At 50.1% G+C, this 18,930-nt stretch overlaps 1 protein-coding gene across 1 annotated transcript; it reads left to right on the top strand.

Annotated features, from left to right (window-relative positions):
- Nucleotides 1–2,080: 2,080 nt before the first annotated feature.
- Nucleotides 2,081–18,837, top strand: Mst1r (macrophage stimulating 1 receptor). Its single transcript, XM_087186094.1, is given in 19 exon segments — nt 2,081–4,105; nt 9,808–9,996; nt 10,077–10,205; nt 10,369–10,539; nt 10,858–11,018; nt 11,387–11,552; nt 11,666–11,802; nt 12,366–12,527; nt 12,622–12,715; nt 12,850–13,132; nt 13,135–13,295; nt 13,375–13,540; nt 13,867–14,073; nt 14,798–14,878; nt 15,049–15,230; nt 15,321–15,430; nt 15,642–15,807; nt 16,216–16,352; nt 18,280–18,837. Coding segments are annotated over 19 exon segments (4,263 nt in total). The 5' UTR covers nt 2,081–2,800; the 3' UTR covers nt 18,536–18,837.
- Nucleotides 18,838–18,930: the final 93 nt, after the last annotated feature.

The raw sequence follows: 18,930 nt of genomic DNA, 5'->3' as shown, positions 1-18,930 counted from the left end.
GTACCCATGGGCTTCTGGGGAAACTATCCTTGTTTAGGCCTCTCATGAAGGGCAGTCTGCTTCAGCTCCCCCTCCTTAGCACATTCCTCAGAATGGCACCTAAGAATGAGCTAGAACAATAAGGCCTATGGCACACATGCCTGAATGGGCTGTTATTGAAAGCTCTAAAAGTTTTGCCATCACTGAGCTAGAGGATCTGAGAGGAGACACACTTGAATTATAGGGCTTCAGGAAGCATATCTGCCTTCATAAGGCTGATGCCATTGGTTATACTGGGGCTTCTCTGTCACCCTATTCCCTGGCCTGGCATTGTCAGACCTGCATGACGCACCAGGGACATCCCAGTAAAGGCCCATCCCAGGGACGTGAGTGGTAAATGTGCAGCCCCATTCACTCTGTCATCTCTACCATGGGACCCTGGGCAGAACCCAGGGCACAATGAGAAGGCTTCCATCTTGATGTTGGCCAAGAAAGCAAAAGGCCTAGGGAGTGTTTATGGAAGAAAATGGTCCACTGAGTGAACCTAATCTTCAGACTGTCAGAATTACCCTCATGTAGTCTCTGAAAATTGGGCTAAGATTTTCTGTCACTAAAACCATTGTTGGAGGGTGTGTCTGTGTGGGTTGCATGGGCCAAGAATGCACAAGGATAGTGGTACTTACTGTCCTAGGAAATGGCAGCATAGCTTCTGTCATTGGCCTTGACCTAGATCACATTGGAATTAGTATGGTAGTAGGTTACCTGCCCAGATTCCACAGCCCCTTGGGGAGCAGCCCCAGGCTTGGTGGGGGCTGCTCACCCGCTATATATGCCTGGGGTCTCTTTTCTGCCTATTTTGTGATCCCTACCACCACCACTTTTCTTTCTTCAGATTGAAACCCAAGACACTCTACCACTGGGCTACATCCTCAGCCCATTTTAGATTTTATTTGGAGACAGGATCTGGCTAAGTTTCCCAGGTTGGCCTTGAATTTGCAATCCTCTTGCCTCTGCTTCCTGAGTAGCTGGGATTATAGACCTGACCAGCATACCCAGCTGTTCTGTGCTTCTGTTCCTCCCCTTCCTCCTGATCTGGACACCAAACCACTGCCTCAGGGACCAGGATGATGCAAGGTCACTCTCCCTGACTGCTATTGGTGTTCTGGTCAATAGTCAGCCCAAAGCACTTCTGCTGGCTACCCTGTCCCCTGAAGATTCTCAGCTTCCTTATAGTTTAGCATCTATTCTGGTCAGGGATAGTAGGAGGAGGGTCACAGATAAGTGTGTGTACGTAGGACAATAGTCAGGTAGGAGTGTGGGGTTTCACTATTTGGGAATCGGGTGGGATGAAAGGCAAATGGAGAAGGTGTGCCTAGTTGGGCAACAAGCATATGGAAAGGGAAGAAACTCTCTAACCAGAACTGCATTCTCATTTCAAGGACTGAAAAACTGAGGCCCAGCAAGGCTCACAGATCAGATTAGAGTGCCCTGGAAGTCAAAGTCCATGCTCCTCATGGGGGCGGGGCACTGGAGCAGAGCCAGTCACAGGAGTCCCCTTCATTACTTTTTTTTTTTGTACTGGGATTTTTTTTTTTTTTGGTACCAGGGATCAAACTCGGGTCCTTCCGCTTGCAAGGCAGGTGGTGGAACCATTGAGCTAAATCGCGGAGCCCTGTACTGGGATCTGAACCTACAGCCTTTGCACTGAGTTACATCCTCAGTCTTCTTTTTTTTTTTTTTTTTTCCTGTATCAGAGATGGAACTCAGGACCTTGAGCTTGCAAGGCAGGCATGGCATCACTGAGCTAAATCCCTGGTCCTTGGTGTTTTGTTTTTTTCTTTGAGACAAGGCCTCACTAAGTCACTAAATTGCCCAGACCGGGCTCAAACTTGGAATCCTCCTGCTTCAGCTTCCCATGTGCTAGAATTACAGACTTTCTCCACCATGCATGGCTAAGAGTTCCTTTGTGGCTTGTACTCCCATTCTACAGCTTCCACATACTGAAACTGTAGTGGAGGGATCAGATTTAGGGTTAGGTCTTCACGTAAACCACTTGTTACTGTCCAGCCAGCAGGACTTTGTGCCCTGGGAAAGCAGAGCACAACACTTTCCTCTGACACTGACTGCTCAGAGCAGGTGTGTAGAAGGGTGGTCCCTGTTCACAGAGGGTGAAACCACATATCACGCCTTGCTGGAGCCCCTCACATCTCACTCTGGCCTTCCATGCATTTTTTTGTTTTGTTTTGTTGTTTTTTGAGACAGGGTCTTGCTTTGTACTTCAGGCTGGCCTTGACTCACTATGTAGCCTATGCTGGCCTCTAATTCGCAGAAATCTTCTTGCCTCAGCCTCCCAAGTGCTGGGATTTCAGACATGCACCACCATGCCCGGCTCCTTCCTCGGGTTCTTGGTCTCTGTTCTCAGTTGTGGGAATTGGTGAGTCATAGTGTAAACTAGCTCCACCGGAACAAGAGCCATACTCCTTGAGCAGGTTGGCTGTGGGGGGGACCAAATGACTCAGGCCTGTTCACTTCTCTCCAGGCCACTCCACGGACACACAACCTCAGGCCACTGAGATTTAGGTGCCCAGGAGAAGTTGCAGGAGCCAGACTTCCAAGGACTGGCGGAGTCAGAGGGCTCGGCTTTAGGCACGGCACCGCCCACAGCTCCGCCCCGCCGGCCTCTCCCCACCGCCCTCCGATCCACTGTGCTGGAGCGCTGCGGGGCGGCAGGTGAGCGTCCTCTTGGTTCCCAGCGCGCACGTCTGCCTGGGCCCGGGACAGACTGGGCTTCCTTGAAACCTGGGCCAAAGGTCGGCTGCCCATGGGCTTTCAGAACCGCCGCTTCACGCTGTTCCCAGCCAAGCCTGCACCCGCGGGATCCCTGAGGGCCTCTGGTTGGTCTCGATGGAGCTCCCCCTGGTCCCTGCTGCTTCTGCTGCTTCTGCGGCTGTCTGCAGTGTCCTCCACAGAGAAGGACTGGCAGTGCCCACGCACACCCTACGCGACCGCCCATGACTTTGACGTGAGGTATGTAGTGCCCCGTTTCTCCGCCGCCGGCCCAGTGCAAGCCGTACTGACTTATGAGGGTGGCCCGGATGGCAATGCTGTGTTTGTGGCCACACGCAATCGCCTGCACGTGCTTGGGCCTGACCTGCAGTTTGTGGAGAGTGTGGCCACCGGCCCTGCCGGAGACCCGAGCTGCCAGACCTGTGTGACCTGTGGACCAGGCCCCCATGGGCCACCAGGTGACACAGACACACTGGTGCTGGTGCTGGAGCCTGGGCTTCCCGCACTCGTCAGCTGTGGCTCTAGCCTGCAGGGCCGCTGCTTCCTGCATGAGCTGGAGCCCCAAGAAACAGCCTTGCACCTGGTGGCACCAGCCTGCCTCTTCTCTGCCCTCGGAAACCTGCCTGAGGACTGCCCTGACTGTGTGGCTAGCCCCCTGGGTACCCGAGTGACTGTGGTTGAGCAGGGCCAGGCCTCTTACTTCTATGTGGCATCCTCATTGAACACCACGGTGGCTGCTAGCTTTAGCCCCCGCTCTGTGTCCATCCGACGCCTCAAGGCTGATGCCTCAGGATTTGAAACAGGCTTTTCAGCACTGTCAGTGCTACCCAAATACCTGGACTCCTACCATATCAAATATGTGCACAGCTTCCACTCAGGAGCCTTTGTCTACTTCCTGACTGTGCAGCCTGCTAGTGTGACAGACACTCCTGGTGCCCTGCAAACACGCCTGGCACGGCTCAATGCTCTGGAGCCGGAGCTAAGTGACTACCGGGAGCTGATCCTCGACTGCTATTTTGCACCCAAACGCCGCCGAAGGACCCCAGAGGGCAGGCAGTCTTACCCAGTGCTTCAGGCAGCCCACTCTGCTTATGTGGGTGCCCAGCTCGCCACTGAACTAAGCATCCCCGAGGGCCGTGAAGTGCTATTTGGAGTCTTTGTGACTGGCAGGGGTGGTGGCCCTGGCATGGGCCCTAACTCTGTAGTCTGTGCCTTCCCCATTGACCTGCTGAACACTCTAATCGATGAGGGTGTGGAACGCTGTTGTGAGTCCCCTGTTATCCCTGGCCTTCGGCGAGGCCTGGACTTCTTCCAGACACCCAGTTTTTGCCCTAACCCGGTGAGCAGAAAGAAGGGGCCCCAGATGATTCAGTCAGCCTATGGCTGAAATAGGCTGCTTCCTTTCCATCATGGTGAGGGCCCGGGCGGGGGCAGGCAGGCAGAGACACATTCTCTTCTATCCAAATCCTAATTACTGGGGCCAGTGTGAGAGGTGGACCACACAAAAGTCACACTAAGGTTCACCTTCCAGCTAGGCTGGCCCCCCCTTGCTGCCTCCTTTTGCTCTTTCACTCTCTCAGCCATTATGTCTCTGGGTTTTTTAGGTAATTTCCCTGGTTATGTGAAGATGAGATTGTATCATAATATCTCTCTGCCAGCACAGCTACCAAATTCTGGATAGACTGATAGGCATCCCCTCCCATCTGCCCATCACTCATACCCTCAGGGACACACGGAAAAATGCATACGCAAACACAAGTACCCACATGGGCCTACATATTCATACACATAGCCAGCACAGTTTCACTTTCCCTAATGGGAGCACTTGTTTTGCTCTGCTTTCCAAAGAGGGCAGGCATAAGTTGTTGGAGAACCTCCCCACCCTACCAGGTTCCAGGGAGCCTCTCAAGACCTTGGAAGTCTGGGGCCTTATTAGGGAAACTGCATGTCCTGTGCTTCACTATGAAATTCTCACATTCTCGGTAGGATGATTGGAGGAGGACTCAGAACACAACAGGAAGGCAGTGTGGCCCTGGCTTGTCCTCACCCCAGTCTGTTCAAGCAACTGTAAACATCTGAGGATGAGTAAAGGCCTATTTTTTTTTTTTTGGTACTAGGGATCGAACTTGGGTCCTTGTGCTTTCAATGCAAGTGGTGAAACCACTGAGCTAAATCCCCGGTCCTAAAGGCCTAGTTTTACCAGCCACTTAGGCTCATATGCTCAGGCCTCACAAAACAAACAAACAAAACTTTTATTTTTTAGTACCAGTTATAGTAGGAGGGGCTGGTTGGAATTAGTTCAACTGAGATTTTTTGCCACTTCAGTATAACTGAGGCCCTGTGACAGGCAGGTGATAGAAACAAACAGGATATTCTTTTTTTTTTGTATCAGGGATCGAACTCAGGATCACAAATTGTGCTTGCGAGGCAGGCGCAGTGCCACGGAGCTAAATCCCCGGCTTTTTTTTTAAGTTTCTTTTTTTTTTTTGGTACCAGGGATCGAACTCCGGTCCTTGGGTTTGCACAGCAGGCGGCAAAACCACTGAGCTAAATAGCCGGCCCCCTCTGGCTTTTTTTTAAACTATGAATTTTATTGATACATTTTAGATATACATAATGATCACATTCATCATAGGAAATTTGTACCTGTATGTGATATATCTTCTATTTTTTTCCATTCCCCTCCCCTCAACCCCTCTTCCCCTCCTTAATACAAAAGCTTTGTTTCCATTTTTTCCTTCTATTCTTTTTTTTCTTGTCCCTTCTTTCCTTTCCCCTTCCTTTCTCCCTTATTCCCCTTCTCATGTAAACATTTTCTTCCCATTTCCTAATACCTATTATACATTTGGTCCTTATTTACACTTTCAGATTCTCACACCAGAGAAACAATTCAGTGTTTAAACATGTATGTCTGATGTATTTCATTTGAGTATGGTCTCAAGGTGCATCCATTTACCTAGAAATGTCTCAAGCTTATCCTTCTTTATGACAGAGTAGTACTCCATTGTATAAAAAAAAGCACATCTTCTTTATCCATTCATCAGTTCATGGGCATTTGGGCTGTTTCCAAGATTTAGCTATTACAAACTGTGGTGTTATAAATGTGAGTGTGCATATATCACTGTGGTATGATTTTTTTTTTTTTTTTTTTTTTGGTACCGGGGATTGAACTCGGGTCCTTGCACTTGCGCAGCAGGCGGCGAAATCACTGAACTAAATCCCCAGCCCTGTGGTATGATATTTTTAATTCTTTATTTTTATTTATTTATTTATTTTGCAGTACCCAGAATCAAACTCAGGACCTTTCGCTTGCCACGCAGCACCACTGAGCTACATCCCCAACCCTAAGCTTAACATTCTTTATGGGAGAGTAGTACTCCATTATATAAAAAAAAACCCTCATCTTCTTTATCCATTCATCAGTTGATGGGCATTTGGGCTGTTTCTAAGATTTAGCTATTACAAACTGTGGTGCTGTAAATATGGGTGTGCATATATTGCTGTGGTATGATGCTTTTAATTCTTTTGGGAAGATATCAAGAAGGGAAATAGCTGAATTGAATGGAACCTCTAGTTTTAGTTCTTTGAGGAATCTCCACACTGATTTCTATAGTGGTTGCACCACAGTGGTTCCTCTTTCCTCACAGCCCCACCAGCATTTGCTCTTGGTTGATTTCTTGAAACAGCCGTTCTTTCTGCAGTGAGATGGAATCTCAGCATTGTTTTCATTTGCATCTCACAAATGACCAGTGATGTTGGAACATTTTTTCATATATTTATTTGCCATTTCTACTTCTTCATCTGAGAAGTGTCTGTTTCAGATGCCCATTTTTGGATTGGGTCTTTAAATTTGGGAAGTCTGTTTTTGTTTTTTTAGTTCTTTATATATTCTAGATAGTAGTCCTGTGTCTGAAGAACAACTGGCAAGAATTTTTTTCCCACACTGTGGGTTGTCTCTTCACTCTGTTGGTTTCTTTGTTTTGTTTTGTTTTTTGGGGTTTTTTTGGTACCTGGGAGCAAACTTGGGACCTTACCCTTGCAAAGCAGGCACCGGAACCACTGAGCTAAATCCCCTGTTGGTTTCTTTTGTTGTACAAAAGCCTTTTAGTAAGATGAGATTCCAGTTGTTGATTCTTTTCTGTGCAGTTGGGGTTTTGTTCATAAAGTCTTTGCCTATACCAATGTCTTTAAGAATTCTACCTATTCTTGGGGCTGGGGGTTTAACTCAGTTGTGCCCACGCCTGCCTCACAAGCACAAGATCCTGAATTCAATCCCTTGTACCAAAAAAAAAGAAAAGAAAAAAAGAGTTCTACCTCTTCTCTCTTCTAGCAGATTTAGTGTTTGTGTTTTAATATTAAGATCTTTGATCCATTTTTTTTTTTTTTTAATACTGGGGATAGAACTCTGGTCCTTGCGCTTGCGAGGCAGGCAGCGGAACCACTGAGCTAAATCCCCAGCCTATCCTTTTTTATTTTAGTTTGGTGCATGGTGAGAGACATGGGTCTAGTTTTAATCTTTGGCATGTGGAAAGCCAGTTTTCCCAGCACCATTTATTAAAGAGGCTGTCTTTCTTCCAGTAAAGGTGTTTGGCCCCTTTGTCAAAGATAAGGTAGCTGAGTATTTTGGAGTTGTTTCTGCATCTTCTAATCTGCTCCATTGATCCTCAGGTCTGTTTTTCTTTTGCCAGAACCATGCTGTTTTTATCACAGTAGCTTTGTAATATAATTTCAAGTCAGGGATTGTGATACTCCATGCTTTGCCTTTGTTGCCCAGAATTGCTTTTGCTATTCTAGTTCTCTTCTGGTTCCAAATTAATTTTAGGATTGTTTTCTCTAATTCTGAGATATGTTATTGGTATTTTGATCTGGATTGCATTAAATCTGTATAACAATTTTGGAAGTATGGCCATTTTCACTATATTGGTTCTTCCTACCCAAGAACAAAGGATATCTTTCCATTTTCTGGTATCTTCTTCGATCTCCTTTTGAGTACTGTAGTTTTCAATGCAAAGCTTTTCTATATCCTTCATCAGATTGATTCCTAGGTATTTCTTTTTTTTTCTCTCAGGGAGTTTGTTATTGCAAAGAGGATATTCTTTAAAATGCTACCTTGATGCCTGGAGATGTAGTTCAGTAGCAGAGTGGCATGTGCAAGGTCCTCCTGAGTTCAATCCCAAGCATCACCAAAAATAAACAAATACATACATACATACATACATACATACATACATACATAGAGCTACCCTGAAAGCAAAACTGAAATTCAGTCTTGGAAGCCATTCAAATAGTCCCACCAGAGATTATAAGAGATTGGGCCAAAGAAATGGGTTGAATGAAGCCCTGGATGAGTGGTCTTTCACCAAGTTGACCCCACAGTGACTGTTCTGAGTCTCAGGCTACCCCAGGCCCCTACCTCTCTTGTGACGTTCTCAACTCACTCCTTTCCAGCTCCAATGGAGGCCCCAGCGGTGGGAGCATTTACACCCAGTGTGGAGTGGGGATCTTCATCTTCCTTTTCTCAGCTGAATACATCTAGATTGACAGGCACAGGGGGTGGGGATTCCTTGTCCAGCACCAGACAGCCCTGCCTGGCCCCATCATCTTCCCTCTGGAGAGTCAGAAACTTCCCAAATTGGCTAGTCAGTAGTTCAGAAGATACCCAGCATAGGTGGGCATTGCCAGGCACCAGGAAGATTAACCTTAGGCCCTCCCTACAGGCCAGCCATGCTGCCAGGACGTGTGTGAACCAATGTTTGTCCAAGGAGTCTGGCCATGCAGCTGCTGGGGCAGCACTTACTGTGTGCTCACAGCAATTGGCCTCAGGTAGTGCCTGTCCTACATGGGTTCAGGTGGGGCCCAGGTCCTCCGTGGGGCACTGTACACTTAAGACAAGTGTTTTTAGGGGCCAGGGACCCCTAGTAAAGCTTAAGACCCAGAACTAAGACTCTGGAGCCTAGAAACAAGCAAACAGGGCTGTGGCCCTGACTGTGTCAAGGTCTCTTTTCAACTCCAGAGCCCCACCTGTCCCTGAGTCATGCTGAAAACACCTGGCAGGCTTTTAGCTAGACAAAGTCCTAGTCCCCACCCACACAAGCTACAGACCCAGGATATGGGGCAATTCTACACCCAGGTCTGTACCTGCTGTTGCTCCACAGCTCCTGTTCTGCATTGAAGTCTCAGTAGTGGGTTAGATCTATGTGATCTGATAGGGCTCCTGAAGCCCTTGTCTTGATGAGTGCCCTCAGTGCATGAAAGGGAATCCTAGCACCTAGAGTTGGCTACTGAGTCTTGTCTGCATCTCAAACCCAGCCCCAACACCTCAAATTCACACACTGTGTTCCTCCTTTCCCAGAATCTTCCACAGTCATGCCCCAAGAGTACAGTCCCCATATACCCCCATGTTAAGAGCAGGAAAAAGGTTAGCATCTCCCGGCCTTTAGGGCCTAGCCGAGCACCCAGTTCATGGAGCCTTGCTTTATCCCTTATGTACCTGAGGGAGGTGTAAGTAGCAGCTAGAGGTGCAGGAGGATCTTTGGAGTCTCAGGGAGAAGGCTCAGTTTACCAGAGTGCTGGCTAATTAACCTCAAAGGTCACCCTCTTACACAAGTATGGAAACTGAAGCCTGGAGGGAACAGATTTTGCTGAGGAGCACTTGCAGAGACAGAGCAGAACCAGAAGGGGGCAGGAGAGGACTCTGGTTAAGAGCACAGATTTCCAACTTGGCTCCTCTCCTGAGGTCAGACCTCTCTGAGCCTGTTTCCACTCTGCAGGTTGGTTGTGAGGTTGCATCTGTAAGACTCAGTAACTTTTTACCACACTGTATATGGCGGGATAGGGCAGGGAGTAGGGGAGCTGGCCTTCTGGCCTGGGCCTTTTTCTTTCCCAGCCTTTGCTATCATTGAAAGCCCCATCGGGAGCAGGAGCAGGTGACTGGCAGGCCAAGAGCCTTCTCTAGTCAGGCTGGGTGAGGGATGGAAGTTTGGGGCTGTTGTGATCACTGATAGAAGCTAAACCCTCCTTTTCTTCCCTGACCCTCCTTAGCCAGTCCCGGAGGCCCCTAGCCCCAACATCAGCTGCCACTACTTCCCTCTGCGGGTCAGCAGCAGCTTCCAACGTGTGGACTTATTCAATGGGCTTTTAGGACCAATGCAGATCACTGCACTGTATGTAACACGCCTTGGCAATGTCACAGTGGCCCACATGGGCACAACTGATGGACGTATCCTGCAGGTAGGTCTCTTACCTTCACAACCCCCTATTCCTGTCTTCCTGTCCCCATGTCTGTTTTGCTTACAGCTGACCTGTCTCAGGTGGAGCTAGCCAGGTCACTCAACTACCTGCTGTATGTGTCCAACTTCTCATTGGGCAGCAGTAGGCAGCCCATTCAGCGAGATGTCAGTCGCCTCGGGGGCCACTTGTTCTTCGCCTCTGGGGACCAGGTGAGGTAGGCAGGGTCACAGTCTGGGGTCAGAGTTGTGGGACCATCTAGGGAGATATTTACATACAGGTTCCACCACCCTAGTCTACAAGGGGAGCAGGAAGGTCTATGGGATCTGTTTTTCTCCTTCAGTCATCCCTGATTCACCTATTTGTCACCCTAAGGTCTTCCAGGTACCTATCCGAGGCCCTGGCTGCCGCCACTTCCTCACCTGTAGGGGTTGCCTTCAAACACAGCGCTTCATGGGCTGTGGCTGGTGTGGGGACATATGTGGCCGACAGGAAGAGTGTCCTGGCTCGTGGCAACAAGATCACTGTCCACCTAAGCTTACTCAGGTACAGCTTTCCTGGCAGGGCACAGGTAAGGGTGGGATAAGCAGGGCCTGTGGTGGGAGTCAGCAAGTCTTGACCATGATGTTTCTCAAGCCTAGAATGTTCTCTCCATCTATAAGAAGGATATTTTTGGCAGAGGGGATGGCACATGCCAAGACTTGGAAGGCAGGAAAATGCTTGAATGAGGACAAGCAAGTAACCCAGAATGATGGAGTGTGGGGCAGACAAAGGGTATGGCAGGGAACTCTGAAGGAACCAGAGAGGGCTGAAGAGAGCCCAGCTACACATAAGAACTCAGCCTCTCTGTTTCCCTGGCTTTAGTTCTACCCCCACAGTGGGCCACTAAGGGGCAGCACGAGGCTGACCCTGTGTGGCTCCAACTTCTACCGGCACCCTGATTCTCTGGTACCTGAGGGAACCTATCAGATCACAGTGGGCCAAAGTCCCTGCCAGCTGCTGCCTCAGGATGCCTCAAACCTCAGGTACAAACTGGTCTCTGCCCTCCCTCTGTCATTGATGGGGGCAGCCAAGCAGCCCTTTCCATGTGCAACCCCTGTCTTCTGCTTATCAGGGTTAGGGGGTATGGAGCAAGCTGCAGTGGCTCTGGCTGCCCCATGCCTGGAGAAACATCTCTCCCTTTTTGAGCCTGCATGTGCTCTACCTATCTGTTTAGTCATGGTTTAGATTAAATGTTAGTCCTTGCCTGGCCCAATCCTACCTGTCCTAGAGGAAGGGCATGGGGGGAGAGATGCCATCCTCAGGCTCAGAGGACACCTGTGACTAGTGGCCAGCATGTGGCCAGGCTTTGTGATTTGTGGCTAATCTCAAGGCAGTTCCCTTGGTACCGCAGCCCAGCACCCCAGAAAGACTTCGTAGAGGAGCTTGAGTGTGAGCTGGAGCCCTTGCATGGCCAGACAGCGGGGACTACCAACGTCAGCCTCACTGTGACTAACATGCTACCGGGCAGGCACTTCCGTGTAGATGGCACCTCCATGCTAGGAGGTTTCTCTTTCATGGTGAGGCCTTCTTGTCTTGTGTGTGGCCTTGGCCAGTGGATGGTACAAAAAGGGAAAAGCTTGGGATAGAAGACTTGTTCCAGCTAAGATAAGATACCTCAATGCCCACTTAGGAGCCAGTGCTGACAGCAGTACGACCCCTCTTTGGCCCACGGGCAGGGGGCACTCGTGTCACCCTTGAAGGCCAGGGCCTGTCTGTCGGCACCAGCCGGGCTGTGCTGATCAATGGAACTCAATGCCAGTTGAAACAGTGAGTATCACCAGGCAAGGAGATGGGAAACCACATGGCCCCATTTAGGGGAGCCCTGCCAAGCAGGTACCTGGATTCTGTAAGGGTGGAGAGAAGAGGGCACAGTTATGTGATCAATGTGAGGGAGCAGTTTCAGGAAGGATCTTCTCCCCCTCTAGTCCAGAGTCAAGAGAACAGATCATATCTATTGGCTCAAGCCAAGGCTATGAGGAACCTATTCCCTCCCTTCTCTCATGAAGGTCTTACTAGGACCCATGGAATGTGGGTGGGTGGGGGAAACAGCCAACAGAGGAACTGGAAGGGATTAGCAGGCCATGGAGGAGGTAAGACTGACCATCATAAGTGCTGGGGAGGGCTGGGGATTTAGCGCAGTGGTTTTGCCGCCTGCTGCGCAAGCGCAAGGACCCGAGTTCGATCCTCAGTACCAAAAAAAAAGCCAAGTGAAAGTTAAAGATGAGTCAAAATATAAATGGCCTCAATTCCCCAAATGAAAGACACAGATTGGCCAACTATATAAGTGCTGGGGAGAGGGTGACTCTGAACCCAATCTTTCATTCCTGCAGGGTCAGCGAGGGGCAGATAGTATGTGCCACACCCCCTGGTGCTTCTACGGCCAGTGTCCCCCTTGGGCTGCAGGTAGGGGGTGCTGAGGTACCCGGTTCCTGGACCTTTCACTACCAGGAAGACCCCATTGTGCTGGGTATCACTCCTAACTGTGGCTACATGTAAGTGTCACCTCTTGCCCATATCAGCCTCTGAGGAATGAAGGAGCCAGCTCTAGAGAGCACCCAAAACAAACTATTCTGCTCTCCTCTATAGTGGCTCCCACGTCACCATCCATGGCCAGCATCTGACTTCAGCATGGCACCTACTTCTGTCATTCCATGATGGGCAAAGGGAAGTAGAGAACAGGGTGAGTGGGGTCCCAGCCAGGAGGGAGGAAGGCTGGACCAGATCTCTGAGCTCCACCCTCACTCATACTATGCTGAGGAATCTGGAGCAGCCACAAGTGAGGCACCTGCCTAACCATTCTCATGTGGGTCTCAGCAGTGTGATGGGCCACTTCCGGAGCAGCATCGATGCCGTCTGCCTGAATATGTGATCCGAGACCCCCGAGGGTGGGTGATAGGGAATCTGAGTGTCCAGGGAGATGGAGCTGCTGGCTTCACACTGCCCAGCTTTCGCTTCCTACCCCCACCTCGTCCACCCAGTGCAGACCTAGCCCCACTGAAGCCTGAAGAACATGCTGTTAAATTCCAGGTAGGTGTGGGAGATGGGACAGGGATAGGAAGGGATTATGGAGTGGGAGCCAGGCCACTGGCAGGTCCTCATGACTGTCTCTGCAGTACATTGGGCTGGATGCTGTGGCTGACTGTGTGGGTGTGAATGTGACTGTGGATGGGGAGAGCTGCCAGCATGAGCTCCGAGGAGATGTGGTGGTCTGTCCTGTGCCTCCTTCGGTGCAACTCAGCAAGGATGGTGTCCCATTGCAGGTAGGCAGCCCAGCTGGCCCTTCATGGGAAACATGGCTGAAGGCCTGTAGGCTAGGCCTGAGCTGCCATTTGCTTCCAGGTCTGTGTAGATGGTGACTGTCACATCCTGGGCAGAGTGGTGCGGCCAGGCCCAGGGGGCATCCCACAGAACATACTCCTTGTTGTTCTGCTGGGCTTGCTCCTGCTTGTGGTTTTACTGGCTGCTGCACTAGTCTTCAACTACCAGTGGCGGAGGAAGCAACTGGGTGAGCTCCCTACTCCCACCCTGACTCAGTTTCTACTTCCAAAGACTGGCATCTCAAAGCCCCTCATCCTCCCTCTGCCCAGGCCTTGAGGGTCTCTCATACCTCCCTGGTGAGGGTTTGCTCCCAGAAACTTGGAGCTGCCTTTCCACAGTCCTTTCTCCCAGCCTGGATGAGCTAGCATCCCTGGACCAGACTGCTGGAGCTATGCTCCTGCCTGTGCTCTACTCAGGTTCTGACTACAGAAATGATGTTGGTGAGATGATAAAGGTGCTAGAAGCTCAGGGCCACACCCTCTCTACGGCGCTCTCATGCCCTCTGCCCCACAGCACTCTCTGCCCTTGATGTTCCACATTCTCCCACTGGTGTCCATGGAGAATCCTTCTCAGGCAGCAAGGAAGGGTCCTGTGTCCCTCTGCTGAGGACAGAATCCATCCGGCTCAGGGACCTGAACTCTGCACTCGTAGCCGAGGTTAAGGACATACTGATTCCTCACGAGCGAGTGATCACTCACAGTGACCAAGTCATTGGCAAAGGTATGGGGACTGGTAGAGCCAGGGCAGAGAGAGAGTTCTAAGATAAAATTGGCTTAAGGGACAGTTGAGCAAAACTCTACTCTAGCTTTCTCACCAACCTGTATGACCCTGACTATACCACCTCTCTGAGTTTCCTTTGCTCACCTATGAAATGGGGATTAGGAAAATTCTAACTTCAGTAGGTTCTGGTGTAAATTAAGTGGATGCGGGAGGGCTGCAGTCTCTACCATACTGAAGCTGTTGCCTTTTTCCCCCCCGTTAGTCCTAGAGATTGAACTCAGGGACTCCACACTGTTTTATATCCCGAACCCTTTTTTATTTTTTATTTTGAGACAGTGTCTCCCTAAGTTGTCCAGGCTGGGCTTGAACTTGTGATCCTTCTGTTTTAGTCTCCAAAAGTTCTGGGATTACAAGCATGTGTCACTGCACCTGGCTGCTATTTGTTTTGTTTTTTGCAGTACCGGGGATTGAACTCAGGACTGTTGCCACTGAGCTAAATCCCCGGCCCTTGCTATTTTTTTTTCTTTTTTTGGTACTGGGGATTGAACTTGGGTCCTTGCGCTTGCAAGGCAGGCAGCTGAACCACTGAGCTAAATCCCCGGCCCTGCTATTTGTTTTTAATACCAGATAGACCTGTTTGGTGGTCTGAGGTCTGGATGGCCAATGACAGGGCATGCTGTGAGCCTGGGGCACCAAGCTCCCTCTCAACATCTCCTCTTGACAGGCCACTTTGGAGTTGTCTACCACGGGGAATATACAGACAAGGACCAGAATCAAATCCACTGCGCTATCAAGTCACTGAGTCGTAAGTAGGGTAGAGGCTGTGGGGGAGCCCTAGGCTAGGAAGCTCCTTGTTTCTACAATGTTGCCAACTCACTGAGTGATCCTGAGCAGAGTTGAAGGCTTCTCCATTTTCCCCATCTGACCTTTGGGAAGGGCCTTATTGCCCTGAGCCTGATGTAAGCCATTTCCCAGGCATTACAGAGGTGCAAGAGGTGGAGGCCTTCCTTCGAGAGGGACTGCTAATGCGTGGCTTGCACCACCCAAATGTTCTGGCTCTCATTGGGATCATGCTGCCACCTGAGGGACTGCCGCGTGTGCTGCTGCCTTATATGCGCCATGGAGACCTGCTCCATTTCATCCGCTCACCTCAACGGGTCAGTGCCTAGTCAGCCCTTGGGAGCAGGGGTGGGGTAAGCAGAGATAGGGATGTTTTGCCCTTGCTCATATACCCCCTGTGCTCCCAGAACCCCACTGTGAAGGACCTCATCAGCTTCGGCCTGCAGGTAGCTCGTGGTATGGAGTACCTGGCAGAACAGAAGTTTGTACACAGGGACCTGGCTGCTAGGAACTGCATGTGAGTAACTTGGATAAAGCCAAGGGCCAGGGCATCAGGGCATGTAGCTGCCCAAGGCCACCTCAGGGAAGGGCCCTGTTCCCCTCTCTCTCTGGGCCTCAGTTTTTTGGTCCACTCAGGATAAACTTGGCTCTGAAATTCTGTAAAGGCCTGGAAGAGATGGGTTTAGAGCCTGGTGGGTGTCAGTTCTAATGTGATCTCCCCCTCCCAGGCTAGACGAATCATTCATAGTCAAGGTGGCTGACTTTGGTCTGGCCCGTGACATCCTGGACAAGGATTACTACAGTGTCCGTCAGCAACGCCATGCTTGCCTACCTGTCAAGTGGATGGCACTGGAGAGCCTGCAGACCTACAGATTTACCACCAAGTCTGACGTGGTGAGGCCCCACCTCCCCTAGGTCCATATGGCTTCAATGCCCTAGAGACTTGGCTTTCCCCATTCAGCTCCTCACGGTCTAAGCCCAGGGAAGCCCTAGTTAGGCAACCTCCATAGCTCATTTGTCCACCTCTTGGGCAGATGTGAAATGGAGTCTGACACCTGCCAGAGCAAGATGAGATAAGAATTCATTGGCTCCTCACAGGCCATTCAGAGCTGGGCCAACCCCAACTCTGAGTAGGCTGAGAGGGAAGACACATGTTGTACAAGATTCAGGAATGAGCTGTGAGTGGAGGGTAGGGTCCTGCATTCCCAAGTGAAGGTCTTTGGGAGGTAGAGAGCCTGGGTGACCCACCTACCCCACTATTTGAGGTGCGAGTTCAGTCCTCTCACTTATCCCTTTTTACAGTGGTCATTTGGTGTGCTGCTGTGGGAACTGCTAACACGGGGTGCCCCACCATACCCCCATATTGACCCTTTCGACCTCATCTACTTCCTGGCCCAGGGTCGGCGCCTTCCTCAGCCTGAATATTGTCCCAATTCTCTGTGAGTATGTGGAAGTGGTAGTGGGGAAGCAGGTGGGGCCCTGAAACAAAGAGGGAACAGGAGGTAGAGTTCCCACCTTGTTTTGTGCCTGACCCTTTGGTTGACTAGGAAAGAGACCCTCTCTGGGTCTCAGTTTTCTCATCTGTGGACTTCTCCCTGCCCCCCTTAATTCAGGGCAGGATGCTGAGAGGACCACACAGTTGCCATGGCAACGGGATTCCAACTCATAATCTGGGTTGAGGCCAGTAGCTCACTTCCCTGACTTCCCCCTTTTCCTGCTAAGGAAGCTGTTTTACATCTCTCCACTTACTTGCCCTTAAGGAAAGATTTCATTAGCTCCCACAATGGCCCCTCTGCATCACCAGATCATGGTTTTCTCACTGAACTGAGTTTCAGATTCCATTCCCAGAGGGATGGGAGCAGCTAAACTATCATCAGTGCCTGTGAGGTGGGTCTGGCTCCCTGAGCAGCACATATGCCTCAGCTATATTCAAGTCTGTGGGGTTAGAACAGGAAAAACCAGGTTACAGGTAAAAGTGGTTGATAACTCCTGTTCCAAGCCATACTCCAAAAAGTGTGTAACACTTCTTCAGAGCCCTACCTGCCTTGAGTTTGACCTTTATGATCTACTTCAATAAGGAATCTGACTTGAAGGAAAATTGACTTTACTGGCCCCTGCATCTGGGATGGGGTACCTGGACAGACTCATGGAGATTTCTGTGTAGGCTTCATTAAGAATTTTGGAGAAAAAAAAAAGAATTTTGGGCAGGGGAAAAAAGGTTAAGCAGAGATCAAGAGGGTGGCAGTGATGTAGATTCAGCCTATCCCATGGGACTGGCTCTTCAGAGTTTTTTGAAATTGAGATGAAGGGGCCAAATCTCTGTACCAGGCATTAATCAGTCACTGGTCATAGGCTGTCCCTGGTGAGGGAGTGTGAGCCTGCAGGAGGCTGCTCTCCTTTGCCTAGGGTAGTGGGAAGAGGGGTTCAGCCAAGAGTTGTCACCAGGAGAGTTGTCAGTCAATAGGAAAAGGAAGGGGATCCAGGTAGCACACTACAGTGACCACTGTGCCAGGGCAAGTTCCTTTTCCTCACTGGTACTCAATTTGCTCATCTGTGAAGTGCAGATGATAACAGTACCATTCTCAGAGAGTGTGAGACATGTATGAGATGCTCTGTGCAGGGCATTTAGACAGTGACTTAAAGTGAGGATGCCATTCCCAAGATAACAGAGCAGGCAAACCTGGAGAACTTCTGCTTCAGGATCATGGTGCCCTGGTGCTGCCTCAAATGCTGCTCCTTTAAGCCTTTTAATCCCCATTTTACTTCCTTCCTGGAATATATGTGAGATAATCATAATAGCTTGTGAGCTGGGCCCTGTGCTAACCACTTCATAGGCATCTTCTCACCCTGTGTTTCTACTGCTCTGTGATCAGAGGAGGAGTCAGAGGCACAGAAAGGTTAAATAACTTGCCCAAGATCACATAACCTATGTCACAGAGTACCAGAGCCGAATTAACTTCTTTTCCTTTCTTTTTCTTTTTGCAATACTGGGGATTGCACCCAGGGCCTTTGCACTGAGCTACATCCCCAGCCCTTTCTATTTTTTATCTTAAGGTAGGGTCTTAATAAGTTACTAAATTGCCCAGGCTAGGTTCAAATTTATGATTCTCCTGCCTCAGCTTCCCAGAGCACTGAGATTACAGGTGTGTACCGTTTTTAACCTCTGAGGCAGGGTGGACCTCTGTTAGGGTGGAAAGGCATCAGCAATCATATCAGTGAGAAGAGCGGTCCCTGATTGGGCAATGCTAGGCACTAGGCCCTGCCATGTGTTTTCTGTTTGGCCTGATAGGGAATTAACAGCAGGTAGACAGCCAAGAACCCTGAATCAGGGTGCACTGTGCCTTTGACCTGCCCCTACTCCTGCAGGTACCAAGTGATGGAGAGATGCTGGGAGGCAGACCCAGCAGCACGACCCACCTTCAGAGCACTGGTGATAGAAATGGAGCAGGTTGTGGCCTCACTGCTTGGGGAACACTATGTGCAGCTTTCCACAGCCTATGTGAACCTGGGCCCTGGCACCTTGAATGAGGTGAATGTGCTTTCAGAACATCCACGGTCCTCACCTGTGCACAGGAGCATGTCTCGGCCCCGACCCCTCTCAGAGCCACCTCTGCCCACTTGACCTAGGTCCTGGGAAGACCCATGGGGGCTGAACTTGCTTAGTGTCCTTGAGCTAGCCCCCAGTGGCATCTGGGCCATGCCAAGCTGGAGGATATGGGGTTTCTACCCTGTGTCTGCCCTTTAATTTTCAGGGAGGGCAGGAGGGCACATAGATCTCTCACTGCACAGAGTGAGCCTGTGAGAGCAAGCCTTCTACAGCACATATTTATGGAGCACCTTCTTTACCATGCCTGCTGGGCACAGAGGACTCAGCAGTGACACAGAGACACTCACCTTTGAGCCAATAAAAATGAATATTCATGTATAAACTGTGGAAAATGTTGTGAGAGAAAGATAGGAGGGAATGGAGGACTGCTTTAGATCCAAAGGTGACTAGAGAGGTGAGGGAAGCCTCCC

The sequence above is a fragment of the Heterocephalus glaber genome, unplaced genomic scaffold, assembly GCF_053883595.1.
Source record: "Heterocephalus glaber isolate CG9 unplaced genomic scaffold, H.glaber_assembly_v1.0 deba00001504, whole genome shotgun sequence".
Lineage (NCBI taxonomy): Eukaryota > Metazoa > Chordata > Mammalia > Rodentia > Bathyergidae > Heterocephalus > Heterocephalus glaber.
This window is presented reverse-complemented; position numbering and strand designations above follow the sequence as displayed.